This window comes from Anomaloglossus baeobatrachus, chromosome 2, assembly GCF_048569485.1.
Source record: "Anomaloglossus baeobatrachus isolate aAnoBae1 chromosome 2, aAnoBae1.hap1, whole genome shotgun sequence".
NCBI classification, from domain to species: domain Eukaryota; kingdom Metazoa; phylum Chordata; class Amphibia; order Anura; family Aromobatidae; genus Anomaloglossus; species Anomaloglossus baeobatrachus.
In genome coordinates, this window is record NC_134354.1 from 793,345,503 (window position 1) to 793,370,676 (window position 25,174).

Genomic DNA, 25,174 nt, shown 5'->3' on the forward strand with positions numbered 1-25,174 from the left:
CAGCAGACTCTTTTGCTAGATAATGATCTCTAACCAGATCATTCAAAGCAGACTGAGGAAACACAATTGGTTTGTCACAATCTTCATCACATGGCTGAAAAATATCCGGACTGTCTTCTTCATTAGAACAATCAAACATTCCACAGAAGGCATAGAAACAAATATGAACCAGGTGGAGGAGCCACCCCAGGTTCACAGCAGCTCAAAGAGCATTTCAAAGAAAGGAGAACACGAGCAAATATGCTGAAAAAAGTTCATAGATTTTATTAAATAGAATTTTAAAGTGCAAGTGCAAAAATTCACAATGATGATACAAAGATTAAAAGGAGGAGGGGATAGGAACAGATGGTAAAGGGCAGAACAATGGCCTGGTATGGACAGCAGGAAGATAATATTCACAAGCAGTAAAGCCAGAATCACTGGCACGTAAGCATCAGGATGAATGAATACAATATTCAGAAAACGAAATGGCCCAAAACTCACTGGCAGTTGATAATCACAATGTAAAAACTCGGCGATATTATGATAATCTCACAAAGAAACAGAGAGATGCTCTTGCTGAACTCCAGTCACTTGATGATGTCGTCTTTAAAGCAGCTGACAAGGGGGGCAACATTGTGATCTGGCCCACGGTACAATATGAGAGAGAAGTTTTTGAACAACTTAGAGATAAGGAGACATACCAAAAATTGGACTTTGACCCCACCACTTCCTTCTCCCTCAAACTTCAACAAATCCTCTCTAAAGCCCATGATTTGGGGATTATATCAAAGAAAATGTTTGATGGTCTGATGGTCAGGTTCCCTAGGTCGCCGACGCTATATCTCCTCCCTAAGATCCACAAGGATGCCGTTAACCCTCCTGGCCGCCCGATCGTGTCTGGCATTGACGGCTTTTGTGAACCAGTGTGCAGGTTCATTGACTTTTACTTGAGACCATCGGTGGAATCACTGCCGTCTTATGTAAAAGACACGACGGACGTGCTCATGAGGGTTGACGGCATTTCAATGGAGTCTGATTTACTTTTTGTTACCATGGACGTGGAATCTTTATATACCTGTATACGACACGAAGATGGCGTCCGGGCGGCTCGCTTTTTTCTGGGGATGTCCGGTCGGGATCCTGACCTGAATGAACTTGTAGTCGAGCTGCTGAACTTTGCCCTGTCACATAACTATTTTACTTTTAAGAACTCCTTCTATCTTCAGAAGCGCGGCACTGCGATGGGCGCGGCCTGTGCGCCTTCGTATGCCAACCTGTTCCTGGGGTTCTGGGAGAGGCAGGTCTTTGGCGACGATGGCGTGCGGGCCGCTGCCCAGGCGCAGTGCTGGATTAGATATATTGATGACATTCTGATGTTTTGGCAGGGTACGGTGGAGCAGCTCGACTCGTTCATTCAGTGTTTAAACTCTAACATATATAACATCAGACTTACCTATAAATATAGCTCTAGTCGTATAGATTTTCTGGATATTGTTCTGGAAGTTGATGGCAACCAACGTGTTCAAACTGATGTTTTTCGGAAATCTACATCAGTTAATGCACTCCTTCACGCCTCCTCGGGACATACGGGATCTACGATTAGAGCTATCCCGACCGGGCAATTCCTCCGGATGAAGCGTATCTGCTCATCGGACGCCAAATTCGAAACACAGGCTAATGATCTTAAAACACGTTTTGAGGAGAGGGGATATAGTCGTCGGTGCATCAAAAAGGGTTACCTTAGGGCGAAACATACTCCCAGGATTTCACTGATCAGTCAGCCATCTAAACGTCCTTCTGTTGATCCAAATCCTCGTTTTATCTCAACTTACAATTCAGAATGGCAAAGGATGCGGGATATCCTAGCACAACATTGGTCCGTTCTCCAAACGGACCCAATCCTCTCTCGGTCTCTCTCTCCTGCTCCTCTGGTCACGGCCCGTAGGGCCCGCAACCTGAGTGACTGTTTGGTCCATAGCCACTACATTGCAAAAAGCCCTAACCCTTTTGGTTCTAGGGGTCCCACTTTGGGATGCATACCCTGCGGGCACTGTCTTGCCTGCGCCAATGTCGTCCGCTCATGCTCTTTCACCAGTTCCGACTCCCAACGGTCTTATTCGATTAGACACCGGATTTCTTGTAGTACAACTAATGTTATCTATTATGCCACCTGCAGTTGTCCTCTTATTTATATTGGTCTTACATCTAGGGAGTTACGGGTACGTGTGAGAGAGCATGTGCGGGACATTGGCGCGGCCAGGACAGTGAACGATTTTTCTTTGCTTAAAACCCTACCCCGCCATTTTAAAAAATTTCATGATTGTGACCCGAGATCCCTGAAAATTCGGGGGATTGACGTAGTTCATTGTGGCATAAGGGGTGGCAATATTAAAAAGATGCTTTCCCAAAGGGAAACAAAATGGATTGTGGCTTTGGACTCGGTTGCTCCAAAGGGTCTGAATGAAACCTTGAGTTTTGCTTCATTTTTATAATAATGTCTCTGTTTTTCCAGTTCATCAGTGCCTGGTGTTTGTGGTTTTTAATCTTCTGTTTTTAATTATTTTTCTATTCTTCTTGTTTTTAGTTTTTCACTTTATTTTTGTCACATGTCCTCTCATGACTCCTACTGAAGTGATCTGGACCTGATATATTTTGAAATCTACTAACAAATATGGACGTCATCACATCAATTCGTCATCTTTGGATTTTTCTGGCAAAGACTATTACTATTTATTATTATGGCGATATCATGTTTTGTGCTTTTGTCTGAGGAATGTTCTTTTCATTTTTGAGCCTAAGCTTATAACAAATTGTAGCGGTATATGTCCTTTTTTAGGCTTAATGTTATCTTATATGATTATCTTGCCTTTTTCTGTATACTTGTATACTTTGCCGTCTCCCCCTGTGTTTCCACGGCCTCTTCTTGTCCAATCACTGTCTTCGGAGTCTTGTGTGCATGCGCGTGACGGCCCTGCGCCTCCCGGCCGTGCCCCGGTGTCTTGACGGAGTCCGCGCGTGCGCGGGGGTCTGGGCAAATTTTGCTCGGGCTCCCGCGCATGCGCCTGACTCCTTGACTGCCGGGTGTGCGAGACGGGGGGCGTTTTCCTGGCCGTCCCGCGCATGCGCCTCCCTGACTCCGGAACTTTGATTCGCGGTTCAATTTCCGCGGTGGTATTTAGGAGCCGCACAGACCGGACATGTGCACTCTCCTTCACTCTCCCCCATGATGAAGCGGCAAGCGACTGTTTCTTAAAGCCGCGAAACGTACGTCGGGCCTCTTTGCACCACCGGACTCAGGACCCAGGTATAATGTTCTCCATAGTCACCACCTCATTGAGGATTGTTTGAATGCTTTTTTGATTCACTCTCCAGAAAATGCCTGTATGGATTCTTTAGCCTCCCCTACATTCTCCATGGGATAAACTGATTTGGGCTTAAGTTTTCCTGATTATACCTGTTTTTGGTTAAATACTTTGCCTCTCTGCCATAGTATTTCTGATAGATATTAATATATTATGATACAATCCCCCGTTTTTGATGGGGTTGCATGTACTTATACTTCCATAAATTGTCTAATATCATACTATTGCAGACATTGTTTATTATACAGGTTTTGTTTCTGTGCTGCTTTTTATACCTACCCCCTTGCTTACTGGCCAGTGACTTGAGTTCTTTGTCTCTGCTGGGGATTCACTCAATCTACAATAAGGGTATACCCCTGATGCTTATTTGCCAGTGATTTTGGCTACATTATATTATAAACCATATAGACCTATGACTGGTACCGTGTTTCAGGTGAAATCTTCTTTTCCTCATTATCTGCACCTGGCCAATGCGGATTTGGGGTTAAGTCTTTTTCCCTCTCACGGGTATCACATTTACACCTATTTGGTCTATTTAAATTCTCCTCCCTGCTTACATGCCGGTATTTTAGAGATACATATTCCCATCAGAGACAAAATACTCTTTTTCCAATGTTATGGTGCTTTACCAGTGATTTGGGCAAATTTGCCTATATATACTACCATTTATACTATTATCTTTACATTGTGATTATCAACTACCAGTGAGTTTTGGGCCATTTCGTTTTCTGAATATTGTATTCATTCATCCTGATGCTTACGTGCCAGTGATTCTGGCTTTACTGCTTGTGAATATTATCTTCCTGCTGTCCATACCAGGCCATTGTTCTGCCCTTTACCATCTGTTCCTATCCCCTCCTCCTTTTAATCTTTGTATCATCATTGTGAATTTTTGCACTTGCACTTTAAAATTCTATTTAATAAAATCTATGAACTTTTTTCAGCATATTTGCTCGTGTTCTCCTTTCTTTGAAATGTCTTCTTCATTAGTATAACAATGTGAGGAAAGATCGGTGTCAATCTTTTCTGGAAGCGCAGCATATTTTGGAACAGGTATGTCTTCACTATGAGCAACTGGTCAAATAGCTGAAGGGATACTCTGGTATTGCAAATATTGCAATATATGTTTTTCTGAAACCTTTTACATCGACAAGGCAGAAATAGCAGTCTTCAAAATGATTGCTTGGTTCTCACCAAACCATAGGAACTCCAAACTCAAGTTTAGCATTCTTTCCTTGAGACCATGATCTCAAGCTCTCAGTACAGGTTCTGCACACTTTGTGAGGAGCCTAGTGCTTGTCTTGGTCTCCAAGTTTTACTTTGAAGTACGCAAAATACACCCTCTTAACAAAGTCAGTAATGTTGCGCCTCTGAGTCTTCACAGTAAAGTTTCCACAGATGTAACAAAAAATATTTGGATCATTTGAGCACTGTCTTCTGCGAGATGTAGAGGCCATTGTTAGATCAGCAAAACGTCCTGCAGAGAAATGCAAGATAAAAGTTGTTAGCTACCTGAGTTGTTCAATGAATTTATGTCCCCCCTCCCCCCCCCCACACACACACCTTAGGTATTGATTCACAAACAAAAAACATTTTTGGGCATAAATGTCTCTTTTGCTCATAAAACTATTTACATCGGTTTTCTGGCTAACCCAGTAACACAATATAATTTTGTATTGTGCATCATAAGATACTCAGATGAAAGCCCTGATGTAAGGGCTCAATGTAGAACACTGGATACATGTGAACCGGTCCAAAATGTTCTGTACCCAAAATACCACCAATAAAAGCTGCAACTCAACCCCCTAAAAACAATTCCCCACTTAGGTTTGTCATCTGTTAAGAGAAATATAGGTGCCGCTAGCACAAAGGCTGTGGAAAAGTGCTATGGCTCCCACCAAAATAAATCCAGCAAAATCTGCGCTCCCAAATGCAAATCCCACTCTGACGTCTGAGCCCCACATTTTGCCTGAAGTGCAATTAGCATCCACATGTTTGGCATTGTTGTAGAGAGAAGAGCCCACTTAATTTATGGGTGTGTGGCTCCAGCAGCACAAGCTGGGCACAATGTATGGGCACTACAATATATGGGCACTATAATGTACTGGGCACTACAATGGCAGATTTGACATTTTCACTCTGCAACATCCACTGAGTGTTTGTATCTGGAAAATGCCCATAGTGTAAAAATTGTGACTACACCCATAGATGAATTCCCAGAGGGGTGTAAATTCTAAAATGGGGTCACGTGAGGGAAGTTTCTATTGTTTAGGCACATGAGAGGCTCTGAAAATGGAGGCCGCAAACTATTTAAGAAAAATCTGAGCCACAAAAGTCAAATAGCGCTCCTTCCCTCCCGAGCCCTGCGGTGCGGTCAAACAGTCCTGTACAGTCCCATGTGGGGTATTGCTACATCCAGGAGAAATTGTGTAACACATTATGGGGGCTTTTTTAGCCACTTCCCCTTGTGAAAAGAAAAAATTTGGGGCTATAACAGTATTTCAGTGATAAAACTTTAATTATTAGCTCTTCACAACAGAATGGTATAAAATTAATGGACACACGTTTGGAGCCAATATCCACACTGCATCAGTAGATGAATTCACTGAGGGGTGCAGCTTCTAAAATCAGGGGCTCTGCCAATATGACGACCATTCCAGAAAAATCTGCATTTCAGCGCAGTTAGAGGCTAAACCACCAGGTGTCGCCAAAGCACAAACAGACAGGAACTGTTTGAAGAAACACTAGGTGGCGCAGAACCTCGGGGAGAGGAGACAAACAGGCCAAGGTCGATGCACAGAGAGCTAACATCAGGACAATAGGGAAAACCGAGACAGTCAGAGCTCAAGCTGAAGTTGGTACACAGAGGGAGTCAGTCAGTAAGTAGGGATGAGATTAGTCCACAGGAATGGGAAGGAGTGGAGAAGGTGAGGAAGGTACACAGAGGGAGGAGGACAGAAAACCGGGGCGAGCTAGACGAAATCAGGGGATGAGACGGAGGGGGTCATGGAGAGGTCAAGGAATGCAGACACGGGCAGAGGGAGGAAGTCAGGAGAGATGGAGACAGGATCAGGGAAGACACGAGCAGACCAGAGCCAAGTACTTGCCAAAACCGGAAATATCAATGACGGCACTGCAGCAAGATTGGCTCCATAATAAAGCGGTGGGGAGTCCAAATGGAGGTCCGGAAGACCCCCCCACCAGAGTCCAAGTAAAGGCCGAAAACCCGGGGGCGAAAAAAGGGTAAGCCAGCTCTGCAGGAATCCGGCCCGCAGAGCAAAGACAAGAAACCGGCTCTGCAGGAATCCGGCCCGCAGAGCAAAGACAAGAAACCGGCTCTGCAGGATGGCGGGCCCGCAGAGCAAAGACAAGAAACCGGCTCTGCAGGATGGCGGGCCCGCAGAGTAAAGACAAGAAACCGGCTCTGCAGGATGGCGGGCCTGTAAGCTGGTGGACGAGTTCCTACCCCTGAAGACACCAAATGTGTTCTTAAATCAGAGGTGGATCTAGGCTTTCCAGCACCCGGGGCAAGAATTCAGTTTGGCGCCCCCCCATGTGACCAATTATTCATATGTGATTTGCACACTTACAGTCACGTGATGACGAGCTGCTCTTAATAAGTCACTCGATGTTCAAAGAGAAACGTAGGAAGAAAAGCTAATTGTCACATGTAGGTATGAAATTAACATATGAGTGGAGGGGCCATATGATGACTACTAGAAGCAGAGCTGAATCCTGACAGGGAGTATATTACATGCTGCTAGGATTGGGTTAAATTATTTAATTTTTTTTAAGTAAAGGGCTTCTCCGGGTTTGATATAAAAATCTGCAGTCACTCTGTGTCACTCTGTGACTGCAGACTGCTGAATTCTCACACTGCACACTGTCAGGATTCTCTGGTGCCGGCGGTGAGAGGTCACGAAACTGCAAGTATGCGATTTACATACATATGGTCACGTGCCAATAAAAATGAATTGAGTAAGGCCGGACACGTGAAATCATAATGTGGCCAGAAATATAAGAATCTCATACTTGTGCTCACATAACCATCCACTCCCGCCACTGGCACCGGAGAATACTAAAAATGTGCAAGCGCTGTGAGAATTCAGAAGCCTGCAGTCACCTAGAGAGATTAGAAACGTTCATCTCAAACCTGGACAAGACACTACTTATAAAATTAGGCAGTGTAGCCGAATTCTAAGTAAAGGGGTGGTCCAATCTCACAATTTATGTATTGCTACTTGTGTACAGGATCAGAACTAGTAACAGCACCAGAACCACCAGAGGTACAGAAATACATAATTAGAACCCCCATCAATACAGAAACACAGCATCACAACCACCAGCAGTACAGAAATTCATCACAACCACCAGCAGTACAGAAATACATCAATATAACCCCACCAGTTCAGAAACAGCATCAAAACCTTCTTCAGTAGAGAAATACATCATCAGAACCACAAGCATGGTACATCAATTGTAATGTCAGGTCAGACACATAGACATTTCTATTGCAAAAATCTACAACTTCCAATACATCCTTAAAGGCAATCTGTCACTAGGATATTAACATCTTATCTGAGAGCAGCACAATGTAGGGGTAGAGATCCTGATTCTAGCAGTGTGTCACTTAAGCCTGCTTTACACCTTACGATTACACATACGATATCGTATGCGATCGTAACCGCCCCCATCGTATGTGCGGCATGTTCAATTTGTTGACCGTGTCGCACAATCGATTAAAAGCCGTCACACGTACTTACCTTCCATACGACCTTCATGTGGGCGGCGAACATCCACTTCCTGGAGTGTCAGCGACGTTCGGCGTCACAGCGACGTCACGCGGCAGCCGGCCAATAGAAGCGGAGGGGCGGAGATGAGCGGGAGGTAAACATCCCGCTCACATCTTTCCTTCCGCATTGCCGGCGGGAGCCGAGGGACGCAGGTAAGCTGTCGTTCAATGTTCCCGGGGTGTCACACACTGCGATGTGCGCTGCCTCGGGAACACTGAACAACCCGACGTGCAATATTTAGGAATTGAAAGACGTGCATGCGATGAACGTTTTAACATTCAATCGCAATCACACGTACCTGTCACATGCTACACCAACACTAACGATGCCGGATGTGCGTCACTTACGACGTGACCCCGCCGACACATCGTAAGATATATTGTAGTGTGTAAAGCGAGCTTTACTGGGCTGCTTAGTGTAGTTTTGATAAAAATCACTGTTTAATCAGCAGTAGATTATCACTACAGGACTAATTGGCATGCTGCCAGGTAGACCAGCATATTCATCAGCCCTGTATAACTGCTAGATCTGCAGCAGAGAAAACATGGATTTTATCAAAATGACAGCAAACAACCTAGTAAGTGACACATCGCTGGAATCAGGGTCTCTGTCTTTACATTATGCTGCTCTCAGATGGGGGCACAAAAACCTGGTGACAGATTCCTTTTAACAATGGTAAGTAGATTCTTGGGAGTTAACAGTCATCATCAGACTGCGGACTATACAGGAACTACAGTAAGGTCGCAGTTCCACTTGTGTTTTGCACGGACGAGTGCAATCTGATAAAATATCGAGTGTCCATCTGCAATTGATTTTTCATGATATATTGGCATGAGAAAAGAATTGCAGCATGCTGCAAGTATCAGAGATTCTTAGCTCATGCGGGGTGCCTGCATGCGTGCCATCTTTTGCTAAGTGCCAACGTTGCCAAGTGCTGGGCAGTTACTTCAATGGCATTGGACTAACATGCATCTTCTCTCTCTCTTCACACAGGTATATATCTCTGCTTGCTGAAGTGTAATGTCTGCTCCCCTCTACTGCTGAATTCACTCTCCTGGTATATATCTCTGCTTGCTGAAGTGTAATGTCTGCTCCCCTCTACTGCTGAATTCACTCTCCTGGTATATATCTCTGCTTGCTGAAGTGTAATGTCTGCTCCCCTCTACTGCTGAATTCACTCTCCTGGTATATATCTCTGCTTGCTGAAGTGTAATGTCTGCTCCCCTCTACTGCTGAATTCACTCTCCTGGTATATATCTCTGCTTGCTGAAGTGTAATGGCAGTTAGTCAGGGCAGGAGGCAGGTAAACTAATCCTTGACACTCTGTTTCCACCATGACTATTATTTCTCTCTCTATCATCCTATGTGCCTTTACTGTCCACTTTCACCGCCCTGTCCCCCCTCCATCACCACTCATCCACATTAGTCCCTCTCTCCTCTCCTCTCCTATGTACAGTTCCCAGGCCCTTTTCACCCACCTGATTAACCTCAATCCTTCATGCTCCAGGGTATCACACAAAAAGACATGTCACACGTCCAAAAACCATCTGACCCTTCTCCTTCTACTCCTACTTCTATCAGGTGATATCTCTCCTAATCCCGGTCCACCCCATGCTAACTTTACCCCCTCCCCCACCTCCCATAGAAACCCTGATAATTTTATTAACATTCCTTGTACACCCTCACTTCCCTCTTATTTGTGCTCTCTGGAATCCACGGTCTGTATGTAACAAGCTTCCTTACATCCACAACCTCTTTCTCAATAACTCTCTGAACTTACTAGGCCTAACTGAAACCTGGATTCAGGATTCTGACACTGCTTCCCCTGCTGCCATTTCTCACGGTGGTTTACACTTTACCCATTCACCAAGACCTGGAAACAGACATGGTGGTGGAGTCTGCTTACTCCTGTCTCCACAGTGCACTTTCCAGGTCATCCCCCCAGCTCCATCACTCTCATTCCCATCCTTTGAGGTTCACACCATCAGGCTCTTCCATCCCTTCCCCTCAGAGTAGCTGTCCTATACCGTCCCCCAGGCTCTACCACCCAGTTCCTTGACCACTTTTCAGCCTGGCTGCCACACTTCATGCCCTCTGAATTGCCAACCCTCATCCTAGGAGACTTCAACATCCCCATAAACAGCCCCTCCTCCCCATCTGCATCCCAGCTTCTATCTCTCACCACCTCCCTTGGCCTCTCACAGCTCTCATCCTCTGAGACATATGAAGATGGTAACACCCTTGACCTCGTCTTTTTCCGCCTCTGCTCAATCTCTCACTTTGACAACTCACCTCTTCCCCTCTCTGACCACAACATCCTCTCCTTCAAGCTCACAAACCCTCGTCCGCCCCAGCACACTCCCACCTATCACACATTCAGAAACCTACAGGCCATCGATTCTCAGACACTTACAGACTCTCTACACTTATCACTATCCCCTATCTCCTCACTTTCCTGTCCTAATCTGGCTGTAAAGCACTACAATGACACACTCAGAAGCACCCTGGACCAAGTAGCACCCCTCACCCTCAGAACCTCCAAACACCGAGTAAAACAACCTTGGCTCACATCCCAAACTCGATTTCTCCAGCGATGCTCTAGGAGTGCCGAGCGCCTATGGAGGAAATCCCGCACACCAGAAAACTTCATCCACTACAAGTTCATGTTAAGGACCTACAACTCTTCCCTTCACCTCGCCAAACAGACCTACTTCACCACCCTTATCTCCTCACTAGCCAACAATCCAAAAAAGCTCTTTAACACCTTTCACTCCCTCCTCAGTCCCAAAGCACAGACCCCTATCACAGACCTTCATGCTGATGACCTGGCCTCGTACTTCACAGAGAAAATAGAAAGCATCCGCCAAGAGATCAGCTCCCAGTCACCAAGCTTTGTGAATCCCATCCCTCGCCACATCTCATCCAGCTCACTTTCCACATTTGACCCAGTCACAGAGGAGGAAGTCTCCAGGCTCCTCTCTTCTTCTCGTCCTACCACTTGCCCTACTGACCCCTTCCCCTCACCTCTACTCCAGACACTCTCTCCGGTTGTCACCACTCACCTAACTAAAATCTTCAATCTCTCTCTCTCTTCTGGTATCTTCCCTTCCTCCCTTAAACACTCTATTATTACTCCATTATTAAAAAAACCTTCCCTTGATCCGTCCTGCACAAGCAACTACAGACCAGTCTCCAATCTCTCCTTCATCTCTAAACTCTTGGAGCGCCTGGTCTACTCTCGTCTCACCCGCTACCTGTCCACTCACTCTCTTCTAGATCCTTTACAGTCTGGCTTCCGCCCTTTACACTCAACAGAAACTGCCCTTGTCAAAGTGACCAATGACCTATTGACAGCAAAACGTAACGGTGACCACTCTCTGCTTATTCTTCTTGACCTCTCTGCTGCCTTCGACACTGTTGACCACCATCTCCTCTCTATGCTCCATTCTATCGGCCTAAAGGACACTGTTCTTTCCTGGTTCTCTTCCTATCTTTCTGGCCGCTCATTCAGCGTATCATTTGCTGGCTCCACATCTTCTCCTCTCCCTCTCACTGTTGGGGTCCCTCAAGGTTCAGTCCTTGGCCCTCTTCTGTTCTCCCTCTACACTGCCCCAATTGGACAGACCATCAGCAGATTTGGCTTTCAGTACCATCTTTATGCTGATGACACACAGCTGTACTACAGAACACAAGTGACTGCCTGACTGCAGTTTGCAATGTCATGTCTGCTCTCTATCTGAAACTTAACCTTTCCAAAACTGAACTTCTTCTTTTCCCTCCGTCTCCCAACCTTCCTAAACCTGACATCTCCCTCTCTGTGTGTGGCACAACGATAAGTCCTAGGCCGCAAGCCCGCTGCCTGGGGGTTATACTTGACACTGATCTCTCCTTCACCTCCCACATACAATCTCTTGCCCGCACCTGCCGCTTGCACCTCAAGAACATCGCTAGAATCCGCCCCTTTCTCACAATGGAAACGACAAAAACCCTCACCGTGGCCCTGATCCACTCTCGCCTTGACTACTGTAACTCTCTATTAATCGGTCTCCCCCTAACTAGACTCTCCCCTCTACAGTCCATCCTTAATGCAGCAGCCAGGGTCACCTATCTGGCTAACCGCTACTCGGATGCCTCTGCTCTGTGCCAGTCATTGCACTGGCTGCCCATATATCACAGGATCCAATTCAAACTGCTTGTTCTCACCCACAAAGCTCTCCACAGTGCAGCACCCCCCTACATCTCCACCCTCCTCTCTGTCTATCATCCCACCCGTTCTCTACGCTCTGCAAATGACTTTCGACTAACATCCACACTAATTCGAACCTCCCACTCCCGAATCCAAGACTTCTTCCGAGCTGCACCAACCCTCTGGAACGCTCTACCCCTAGAAGTTAGGACAAATCACAACTTACTCAGCTTCAGACGCTCCCTAAAAACGCATCTTTTTAGGGCGGCCTATCACACTCCCTAGCCAAACTAATTTCACCTAATCCCTCTACAACTTCTCAGAACATAACCCCACGTCAAACTCCATGGCACCCAAATGCATCTCAAGGCTCTGGCCAACTGGTCCAGGAAGCCATCATCTATCCCCCTGAGCTGGCTGGATTGTCATTTTAAATAAACACTTGTACCTTGCCCCTCCCCCCCATCTCATTGTAGATTGTAAGCTCTCACGAGCAGGGTTGCCATTTTTCCTTTTAATTATTGTATCCTCTATAATTGTTACTTGTTTGTATATGTTTATGTATATGATATGTATATGTTCCTCCTGAATTGTAAAGCGCTGCGGAATATGTTGGCGCTATAGAAATAAAGATTATTATTATTATTTATTATTATTAGCTCACACACCCATACAAGTCTATGGGAGCGTGTGAATATCGCACTGCACTTTGATGTAATCAGAGTGCAGTACAATGTACGCAGAGAGGCTGTGGAGAGGGGGGAAATTACTCCCTCCCTTCGTCTTGTCCGCAGCTGTGATCTGATCGCAAGATCGGATCACAGTCGCATGACACTCGGCTCACGCTCACAGCAGCGCCTGAGTCGGGAGTCATTAGCATATCGCATCTGATGATCTTGCATGGGAAGCAATCAGCAAGTGGGACTGAGGCCTAATGATGAGAATTAGTCACACTGTCCTCTACACTATGGCCCCTTATACTGCCCAGTCTTAGGCTTCTGCCACACTCACGTGAAAATCACGCACGTGCCGAGAGACACGTATTTTCCCTGCGTGTTGCGTGCAGGTAAGTACGTGTCTCTGGTACGTGCGTGACACGTGTGTTCTACGTGTGCTATCCGCGATAGCACACGTAGAACCGGTAATTATCATACTCACCTGGTCCTTCCTGATGTCCGTGCTGCTGTCCGTGGTGCTGATCCTCGGTCTCCAGCCCTCCCGTCTCCCCGCTGCTGCTGCTGCCAGGCAGTGAAGTGAATATTCAATGAGAATAATGAGCGGCGGTCGGCAAGAGGCAGCAGCGGCAGAGGCAGGAGGGCTGGAGAAGGTGAGTTAATGTTTTTTGTTTTTTTCACTGACATGTGTGTTTTCTTCGGCGCGTGTCACATGGGACCGCATCCACACTACACCCGTTTGGTACGGGTGCGGGCCGTGTGACACCCGTGCTGCCGGAGAAAACACTGACATGTCAGCGCTTTGAAAAACGCACACACGTACAAACGCACACGGACACACGTTCTGTGTGGTTTTACGTGTGTGTGCCTGCTACAATAGGGTAGCATTGGTTAACGTGTCTCCGTGCCGCCGGTACGTGTAAAAAATGACAAACACGTGCCGGCAGCACGGATGTGTGGCGCTAGCCTTATACTGTGCCCCTCATCACACTCCCCCTTCTTGCTATGGCTTCACACTATCCTCTCATGCTTTCCCCTTTCCTTGACAGTCGGACGCAGAATAACCGGCTCCCACTACGGGGGCGGCAAAATGCAGCTGCAGGCAGGGCTAGCTCCAGGTTTTTGTGGGCCCTGGGTGAGTCTCAATGGGCCCCATCCTCACACAGACACGCACATACACAAATATGTACACATACAAGCATACATACATATACATATTTAAAGACAAATTCACAAAAATACATATAAACAGAGATAAATCTATACACAGTCATATACACTGACATACACATACACATTGCAGATATTAATATGGGGAAGCCGGCAGCAGCCTCACTCACCTCCCCCGCTTGTCTCCATCCAGCTCCACCTGGCATGTTGCTGTGCCGCGCTGATTGGTGGCCATGACTAAAAGACATAGCCACACACACAGAGCACACTGACACTGCTGTATACACATCACAGGGGAGGCTGGGGACATACAGCAATGGGGGGGGGACATACCGCTCGAGAGGGGACATACAGTTCTAGAGGGGAGCATTCAGATCTGAGAAGGTATATAGCTCTGGGGGGGTATACAGCACTGGAGTGGGGGGACAAACAACTCTGGGGGTATACAGCACTGGGTTGGAGAGAGATACAGCTCTGGGGGTATACAGCTCTGGGGGTATACAGCTCTTGGTTGGTATACTGCACTGGAGTGGGCGACATACTGCACTGGAGTGGGAGACAAAGAGCTCTGGGAGGTATACAGCACTGGCGTGATGGACAAACAGCTCTGAGGGTATACAGCACTGTAGTGGGGGAAAAACAGCTCTGGGGTATACAGCACTGGGATGGGGGGGGGAACAGACAATTCTGGGGTGCTATTCAGCACTGGGGTCATGGGACAGACAGTTCTGGGGGGTATACAGCACTGGGGTCAGGAGACAGACAGTTCTAGGGGTATACAGCACTGGCGTTGGGGGGATAGACAGTTCTGGGGTGCTATTCAGCACTGGGGACAGGGGACAGACAGTTGTGGAGTGATATACAGCATTGGGGTCAGGGGACAGACAGTTCTTGGGTATACAACACTAGGGTCAGGGGACAGACAGTTATGTGGGTATACAGCACTGGGGTTGGGGGATAGACAATTCTGGGGGTATATAGCATTGAGGTGGGGGAATAGACAGTTCTGCAGGATATATAGCACTGGGGGGGCTATAGACAGTTCTGGGGGTATACAGGACTGTGGTGAGGGGGATAGACAGTTCTGCGGGGTATACAGCATTGGGGGGTTATAAACAGTTCTGGGGGTATATAGCACTTAGGTGGGGGATATTATAGGCAGTTCTGCAGGGTATACAGCACTGGGGGGTTATAGACAGTTCTGGGGGTATATAGCACTGCGGTGGGGGGGTATTATAGGCAGTTCTGTGGGGTATACATCACTGGGGGGGTTATAGACAGTTCTGGGGGTATATAGCACTGCGGTGGGGGGATATTATAGGTAGTTCTCCAGGGTATACAACACTGTGGGTGACAGGACATACAGCTCGGTGGACATACATTTCTTCCTCTGTGCGTTGAGCCTAGAATGTATGGGCTCTTTCCAGGTAATGGGAGTGACCAGCTTCATGACAAATTAAGTCATACCTGGATGGAGCCCATACATTCTATCATCTACCTTCATCTGTGGGACGGCACGGTGCGTGCTAGCTCCGCCCACAGACAAACTTAACCCCTACACAGCGGTGAATGCTGCCTTCAGGTGTGGATCTAAGAGTCTGCAGCTGTCGGCATGAGCGCTGCCTGCGGCCCCAGAACTCGGCTGCAGCATACATCACCGTCCTTGCTGAAAGGTGCACGTGGGTCCCGACAGCGCCCCCCCTGACACTGCGCCCGGGGCACGTGCCCCCCCAGCCCCCCCTAGTTACGCCCCTGCTTAAATATATACATGTGATAAGATATAAAGTGTAGTGTAAGATATTGTAATGTATAAGATGTAGCAGAGTAGAGAATGTTGCTATGTAGAGGTGTAGCAGTGCTGATGATGGAATGTACAGTATGTGTATAGGTATAAGGTGTAATGTTATGTAGTATATAATGTATAATGCTTAATAAGGTGTTATTAGTGTTATGGGTGCAGCTGAAAAGTGAAATCTGCCCGGTAACAGCTGGGATTCTAGGATTATCCAATAGGGAAAGAGCTACTGCTGAGGGAGAGGATCGGTTGCTGTGGAAACGTCAGTTAGGGCCCAGCCTGTGACAGGAGCAGAGCCTCAGTGTGAGGAGCAGCAGAGCCGCATGATATGGGTGTCCTGAAGAGAGGGAGTAGCAGAGCCGCATGATATGGGTGTCCTGAAGAGAGGGAGTAGCAGAGCCGCATGATATGGGTGTCCTGAAGAGAGGGAGTAGCAGAGCCGCATGATATGGGTGTCCTGAAGAGAGGGAGTAGCAGAGCCGCATGATATGGGTGTCCTGAAGAGAGGGAGTAGCAGAGCCGCATGATATGGGTGTCCTGAAGAGAGGGAGTAGCAGAGCCGCATGACGTGGTGTCCTGAAGAGAGGGAGTAGCAGAGCCGCATGACGTGGGTGTCATGAAGAGAGGGAGTAGCAGAGCCGCATGACGTGGGTGTCATGAAGAGAGGGAGTAGCAGAGCCGCATGACGTGGGTGTCATGAAGAGAGGGAGTAGCAGAGCCGCATGACGTGGGTGTCATGAAGAGAGGGAGTAGCAGAGCCGCATGATGTGGGTGTCCTGAAGAGAGGGAGTAGCAGAGCCGCATGACGTGGTGTCCTGAAGAGAGGGAGTAGCAGAGCCGCATGACGTGGTGTCCTGAAGAGAGGGAGTAGCAGAGCCGCATGATGTGGTTGTCATGAAGAGAGGGAGTAGCAGAGCCGCATGATGTGGGTGTCATGAAGAGAGGGAGTAGCAGAGCCGCATGATGTGGGTGTCATGAAGAGAGGGAGACCATTACATTGAATAGTGTGACAAAGGAAAAGGGGGAACAACTGGGAAAGAGAAGATTACTGTGACACAGAGTGATCTAGTGGAGCCGGGTCAGCGCACTGACTGAAGGAACAAGTGACAGAGAGACGGGTCCTGGTGCAGACAGAGCAGGACAAGGAACAAAGCGAGTGTCTTCAGCGAGTGTCCCTGAGACGTCTTCAGTCGCTTATAGCTCGGTCCAGCCATATTGGCGATGCCCCTCTGTTACGAGGGGGACCCGGGGAAGCGTGCCAAGATGGGAAATGGACAGCTTCCGCCGGTCAAGGTCCACTGTGCGGTGTAAGGGACCGCTGCTATGGTCAGGAAAGAGTGAGCGGGTTGCTACTAGTGATCGTCTGGAATGTCACAGACGATCTATGTACACCGGTCCGACCAAACCCGTGAGGGTTGTATGGCTCGGGGCTTCTCGATCGGTGTACCTGTTGCACGGGGACGCACAGAGGTGCCTACGCACGTGTGCCAGCGGGAGTCACAGGATATGGCACGAGGGTAGCACAGAGGTGCCCACGCACGTGTGCTTTCAATAGCCAGGTGAGTCCGGTGGAGACTCGAGGAGCTCACCTGGGACAGGAACATGGCCTGTTGAAGGAGATACTGCCGGAGCAGTAAGACAGGAACACGGCCTGTTGAAGGAGATACTGCCGGAGCAGCAAGGCAGGAACACGGCCTGCAAACCAGGTGCTGCCTGAGCAGCAAGGGCAAAGCCCACAAAAGACAATAATGCCTGAGCAGTGGCGTGGCAGCACACTGCCAGACATCCAAACATAGGACGGTCGCGCGCCGCCATGATGGCAGGGGGAGCTTTTAAGGAGGTGTAGCTCCACCCAAGGGCGGGCGCGAGATGGACGTGACCCAATCAGGATTCGTGACGTCTTGGCCCGGCCAGTCAGGATTCAGCACACCACCAGCCTCGTTATCGGACCGTGTGCTATCAGTGAGCGAATCAGAAGACGTCACATGAGGCACATACTCATCCTCCTGCCTCTGGGTCATAAAGGCGGGATCCTTGGTTTCACAATGTGCAGAGATAAGGGAAGTCTTGCTGCTTCCCTGATCATCCATCCCTTGCACACTGCGCAACCTCTCAGACCCTCTGTGATGCTGAGCAGGAGGGCTCGTGGCAGACAAGGGATGGGAGACCACTCCATTCCTTGCAAGGGTAGAACCACCAGGTGTCACCCTTCTGCTGCAACTCCTGCAGACTGCGCAGTCTCCCAGACCTTTGGTGCTGCTGAGCAGGAGGGCTCGCGGCAGACAAGGAATGGGGGACCACCTCATTCCTTGCAACAGGAGAGCCACGAGGTGTAACACCCCTCTAGGAGGGAAAAGATGTGGCACTGCTTGAGGAGGAGAATGACTTCCAAGGACTGTGATGTGGTACTAGGCTGGGTAGTGAAGGCAAGAAAAGGACTTATGGAGGTGGGAACGACTAAAGTGAATGTGTGCCTAATGATCCTCTGTGATATTGAAATGTGCAAGAAGATTTGTGTCCGCCATCTTATGTACGTTGTTGTTATCAAGTTAACGTTCAGTAAAACGATGTTTTTTATGAGCTTGTGGTCTCCCTCAATGAACTGTACCATCTGGTCCTGGCCAGCCAAAACCACCGGCAACATGCGGCCTGCCATTGCATATAGCCTGTGGAGTGAAACACCACACACCCAGCCAGGACTTCCATTATCATGTAGCATGCTGGGGTGCGACAGACGATTTCCTCGCCCACGACTACCACCCTGCCCTACGCCATGTTACAGGCCCACGGAGCAAAGACAAGAAACCGACTCTGCCGGATGGCACGCCCACAGAGCATGGTCATGACAGGTGCTTCTCCCCTTCTGAACTTTGCACTGGGCCTGAAAAGAAGTTTGAACCAAGCAAAACAAATTCAATATAGTCAATGGCGTCCTCTCTACTTCAATTATAAAAAACAATTAGTATAAAGAGATACACTTTATTAGTAATATTAAAAATCACCCATAGATAATGACACACAACAATACAAGATAAGATTTAGACTGAGGGAACGGGTAAAGCCGCCAAGAATATATCTCCCTACAATATTCTCTATGGCTCTCTTCCTGCCTGGCCGACGGAGGACACCATCAGCTGAATGGGCGCCCCGGCTCTGCGAAGGTTGTTCCTATAAATGCCCTATTTATGCCTCCTCCTATAACCCATACACCTTAATATGGTATATATAATAGACACATATTTAAGGGGTAACGTGAGCATATAATTAGGGAATATTAGGGAATAGATTGTACAAACAATGACCATGTTTTCAGCTTGAGATACATGCGGTGACTTTTTACCACCACTGACAATTGAACGCCTTTCTTTTTGCCATTATATACCATTGCCGTCTGCAGACACAGTTCGGGCGATGACGTATGCAGAAGCAAGCATTAGCAAGAATTTAAAAAAACGGCGTCCGGAGAGAGAAGTTACTATGTCCCCTCCCTGAAGAAGCCGTATGTGGGATTTACCATTTCCCTGGCGAAACACGTGTTGGCGGGTCCTTGGGGAATTCGCCTGCTCTGAGGCACCGATGCAGGATACTTTCTATATGCACTAGGCACTTTTCAATCGGTATCTATGTGAAATTATGGGAAGACATATTCCCTGCCACTGACTAGCTGCTTCTTTGCACCAGGCACTTTATAAAAGGGTCTATACGGAGTAATTATTCTGAGATACTATTTTTTTGTACAATCTATTCCCTAAATATATGCTTGAAGGAGCCGGCGGAGGCCCTGCCGAGGCTGGGGGTTGTAGTCGTGGTACCCCCAACCGACTCACTCCATGAAAAAGGGGAAATGTCTGTAGGGATGGTAGGAGGGTGCCGGCTCCCAGGGGTGCTGCAGGGTTTACCTCTAGGTTCAGCTTCAGCCCCAGTAAAAGAAAGACAGACTCAGGTTTCTTGTTCAATGCCTCCACTTTATTTGTTTTTTCAAACTCCTCCATTTTCCAGCACAGGACACGCTTTCTTCACCGGACACAACCACTCCCTCACTGCTTTCATCACCCCGGCTGTCAAAGTATTCCATTGGCCTCCTGGATTACCGGTCCCTTTCCCTGCGGGTACGTGTGCTCTGGCCATGCTGACTGCCCTCTTCCCGGGGAACCTCAGCAACCTTCCTTCTTGCCAGTCCTCAAACAACAGGGCGACCATCTGCTTCAGGATCCGACTAGCCTCCACTCCGTGTTACTCTGCAGCCCCTTTCTCCCTTAACTCCTTCTCTAACCCTCGTCTCCTTCCTTCTCCCTCTCATTTGTGCCCTTCCCCATCTCTCTACCACTGTCCCTTCCCCCTCCTGGATCAAACCATGTGCCCTCTTGTGGTGAGCTGAGTAACTCCACCCCAACCCACCTTTCCATCATAACCACAGGCCAGGCGTTGGGTGTTTGGCTCCTGTCACCCCCTTACATGGTGACATTTACCCCTTAAATCTGTGTCTACTATACATACCATGTGTACAGCTGGAGATACATGCGGTGACTATTTACCACCATTGAACACCTGTCTTTGTGCTATTATGTACCATTCACTTTTCCAGATATCAGTGTCCCTCGTATGTTTTATATTCTCTGTTTAATGTGTGTATCACCTCCTTTCATTAAGAATATAGAAATGTTTAAACACATATAAACGCTTTTTCCTCCTGTTTGTATATTACACTGACCTATACACTGCAGGCAGCCCAGAAAAGGGCTTTTTGTGTTATTAGGAGGCCTACATTCTCTCTAGCAGCTTCCCGTTCTATCCCTACGCTGAGATAACGCTGGCTCCGGGTGCAAGGTGTGCAAAATATCGGTGGAAGGGCTTTTATAGATCCTATGACGCCAGCCAATCACAGTAATGCCACAACCAAGATGGCTGCAGCATTACTATGATTGGTTAAGAAGCCCAGCATCTTTATTGGCTGCAAATCAGGCGCCAAAACATCTGGGCGGGTCATCTGAATATAGCGAGGCCAATACACAAAAACCGTACGAGTAGCGAATAGTAACGATTACACTCGCTCATCACTACATGTGACCTAAAACTTCACCTGCAATCTGTATTGTATGATTGTTAATGGAATAATAGACACTAGGATTATCTCTAATAATTGAAGGAACACCCACTGTAGCAGCATATGCAGCTAAAGCAGAAGGCCGATTGTCTTGTCTGGTGGCTACAGTTATAAATACCACAAATACAGATAGATATGGTAGATAAATCACATTACACAAGATGGTGGTAGATGGTGGGACTGGCTATTTTCTTGGTTACCTGATTTTGGATACATGCGTTATATATTAGCAATATTTTTGCTTTGTGTTGCTGTATACAGTGTACACTTTCCATATGTCAACCATTCACTAAAACCATGACCTTAGAGCATGATACTCTGTGTAACTAAAGTATGGCTTTAAAAAGCAAAGGGTGGAATGTATTGCAAATATAAAATGGCTATTTTGAGTTCATACATTATGGTAAACTTTAACATATTGTTGATTGAGACAGATGAAGTGTTTATTGTGTGACCCAATTATCTGCTGTTGATTCATTCTTGAGGGTTTTTGTGTGTTTGCTTTATATATATACAGACAGACAATAGTTCATAGAGTATGGTACTCTGTATAACTAATGTATGGCTCTAAATAGCCAAGGGTGGAATGTATTGCAAATATAAAAATGGCTATTTTGAGTTCATCCATTAGGTTAAACTATAATATATTGTTGCTTCAGACAGACAAAGTGTTCATTGTGTGACCCAATTATCTGCAGTTGAGAGTTTTTGTGCATTTGCTTTAAATATACAGACAATATGTTCATTGTATCACAAACCTTGTGATTTATTTAGGTGAAATATCTGATGTTTATTCTTGGGAGATTTGAATTGTGTGGGTTTATTGCCCCATTGTCTGAGGTTTGAGTTGTGTCTCTGATTTATCTAAACCTATAGGCCAACCACTGGAGGACAATGGTCAATAAGACGTAGAACACATTAACTTTAAGGCTTGTGTAATATTTGAGCAGAGCAGAGAAATATGGCAAGGTGGAAGCTCGTTGTGTACCTGTATCCGTGGGACGCCCGGTTAGTGTTGGGATTTCTAGGAGTTGTCTATCGTTGTCGCGCTTCTCCGACTGCAGTTCCAGACACAGATGATGTTCAAAAGCTTCTCGGTGACGTAAGTACTTAACCTTTGTATGTTGAATATACAAAAGTGTACACAATATCATATTTTTCTTTAAATTTTGTAATTCATATTAACCTTTATAAAAAAATTACTTAATTGTCTTCTTTAAAGTCATACCTGTACCTTAGTGTTAATTTTTTTCTAAAACACAGGCGTGTTAATGACTTTTGCAGATAATGTTATCTTTGCTGATACCAGCTATACAGTGAGAAAGTGTATAATAAAATGACAAATGAGCAATAAAAGACTAGATTGTGAAGTCAGTTACACCGCAAAGAAAGTGAAATAAGGAGACAATAAGGAGCTGTGAGGAGCGGCTGCAGGAGAGGTAAGAGACGTCCGCACCTTCAGCAGGATTTATCCAAAGCTTTATGCTACTTTTAGGGGTTAAAAATTTCAAATGTTGGTATTTGTTTTTTTTTAGTTTTTTGTTTCATCACTTTTCACTAAACACTAAAAGGGGAGATGCAGAGCCTGACAATAATATGTATAGTGAGCGGATGGAAACTAAGGGTTCCAGCTGTAGATAAAGAAATAATCAATTCAATATAATGACATGGAACATCTATATAGCGGCACAGCGGTAATATAATAGACTGTGTAATAATTGCTGGTGGTATAGTGCAGCAGTGACCTGACCCAACGTGTCGCTATAGCTTCATCAAGGGCAAAATAGGCTATGTATGGCTTCCCAGCTTTGTGCACATGTGGAGATATATACTGTATATATATATACTGTTCTGTTGATCTAATGCGGCATATTATTTGACTTACTTAGTACTCTGGATTCATTAGAGCTGGTGTGACGTAGTTGTTATGATTTTGTGTGGTATTTTATGCTTGTAAAGTCTGTGCCCAATACAACTTCTCCAGTCTTCATTTCTTGGTCACTGGAGTGAGTGCTTTATATACACTGAGAGTTTCCTCCCCAGTCTTCATCACTTTTCACTGACATAAACGTCCAATTATGTCACCCCCTGAACAGTGCCACCAAGCTATCACCATTACTGTGCTTGCTGCTGCAGATGTTTTTAGGCAAAATTATGAGCAATCTATCTCCAAGGATGAGAAGCCCCCACACAATGTGAGTGACCCCCTCCATGGATGAGAAGCCCCCACACAATGTGAGTGACCCCTCCATGGATGAGAAGACCCCACACATTGTGAGTGAGATCCCTCCATAGATGAGAAGCCTCCACACATTGTGAGTGACCCCCTCCATGAATGAGAAGCCCCCACACAATGTGAGTGACCCCCTCCATGGATGAGAAGCCCCCACACAATGTGAGTGACCCCCTCCATGGATGAGAAGCCCCCACACAATGTGAGTGACCCCCTCCATGGATGAGAAGCCCCCACACAATGTGAGTGACCCCCTCCATGGATGAGAAGCCCCCACACAATGTGAGTGACCCCCTCCATGGATGAGAAGACACCACACATTGTGAGTGAGATCCCTCCATGGATGAGAAGCACTTGCACATTGTGAGTGCCACTTCCATGGATGAGAAGCCTCCACACATTGTGAGTGACCCTCTCCATGGATGAGAAGCCCCCACACATTGTGAGTGACCCTCTCCATGGATGAGAAGCCCCCACACATTGTGAGTGACGCCCTCCATGTATGAGAAGCCCCCACACATTGCGAGTGACCCCCTCCGTGGGTGAGAAGCCCTCACACATTGTGAGTGACCCCATCCATGAATGAGAAGCCCCTACATATTTTGGGTTCCCCCTCCATGGATGAGAGAACCCCACATATTGTGAGTGACCCCTCCATGGATGAGAAGGTCCCACATATTGTGAGTGAGATCCCTCCATGGATGAGAAGCACTTGCACATTGTGAGTGACCACTTCCATGAATGAGAAGCCTCCACACATTGTGAGTGACCACCTCTATGGATGAGAAGCCCCCACACATTGTGAGTGACCCCCTCCATGGGTGAGAAGCCCTCACACATTGTGCGTGACCCCATCCATGAATGAGAAGCCCCCACATATTTTGGGTTCCCCCCTCCATGGATGAGATACCCCCACATATTGTGAGTGACCCCCTCCATGGATGAGAAGCCCCCACATATTGTGAGTGAGCCCCTCCATGGATAAGAAGCCCCCTCATATTGTGAATGACCCCCTCCATGGATGAGAAGCCCCCACACATTGTGAGTGACCCCCTCCATGGATGAGAAGCCCCCACATATTTTGGGTTCCCCCCTCCATGGATGAGATACCCCCACATATTGTGAGTGACCCCCTCCATGGATGAGAAGCCGCCACACATTGTGAGTGACCCCCTCCATGGATGAGAAGCCCCCACACATTGTGAGTGACCCCCTCCATGGATGAGAAGCACATGCACATTGTGAGTGACCCCCTCCAAGGATGAGAAGTCCCCACACATTTTTAGTGACCCCCTCCATGGATGAGAAGCCCCCACATATTGTGAGTGATCCCCTCCATGGATGAGAAGCCCCCAAACATTTTGAGTGACCACTTCCATGAATGAGAAGCCCCCACATACAGTTGAAACCAGAGGTTTACATACACTATCTATATTGACACAACAACCGCCAAGTTGCCCAAATTGTTACCAATCTTAATTACTGGGCGGCCAGTCTGCTGGATCCGTGCTGCAAGGGCAACGTGCCATCATGAATTCCATTACAGGAGTGTGAATGGAATATGGGATTACAGGCACATACTAGTAGAGGCACTACTGACGGCATTCACACTTGACAGCGGGGACTCAGTGGAAGAACAGGGCAAAGGAGGGTAAAGAAATGGCCAACACAGCTGGTGCACTGGCACCACCTCTGAAAGGAGGGTTGTCACGGCCGAAATGTGAAAAAATTTCCTCAGCATGCCACATCATCCAGCATCACAATCTAATATGCTCTGCATTAGCAGGAGGCAGAATTTAAAGAACATAGTAGTGTAGCATCCCACGGGGTCTTGGGGTACTTATCACCGGGCCAGTGGTTCCTTGGGGTAGCTGT

At 47.2% G+C, this 25,174-nt stretch overlaps 1 protein-coding gene across 1 annotated transcript in view; it reads left to right on the top strand.

Annotated features, from left to right (window-relative positions):
• The first annotated feature begins 467 nt into the window (after window positions 1-467).
• LOC142290093 (uncharacterized) overlaps window positions 468-25,174 on the top strand; it is a 115,306-nt gene continuing 90,599 nt past the window's right edge. The window contains exons 1-2 of the mRNA XM_075334028.1: window positions 468-1,139; window positions 4,335-4,397. Coding sequence (XP_075190143.1) covers window positions 468-1,139; window positions 4,335-4,397 — 735 coding nt within the window. The remainder of the gene's footprint in view (window positions 1,140-4,334; window positions 4,398-25,174) is intronic.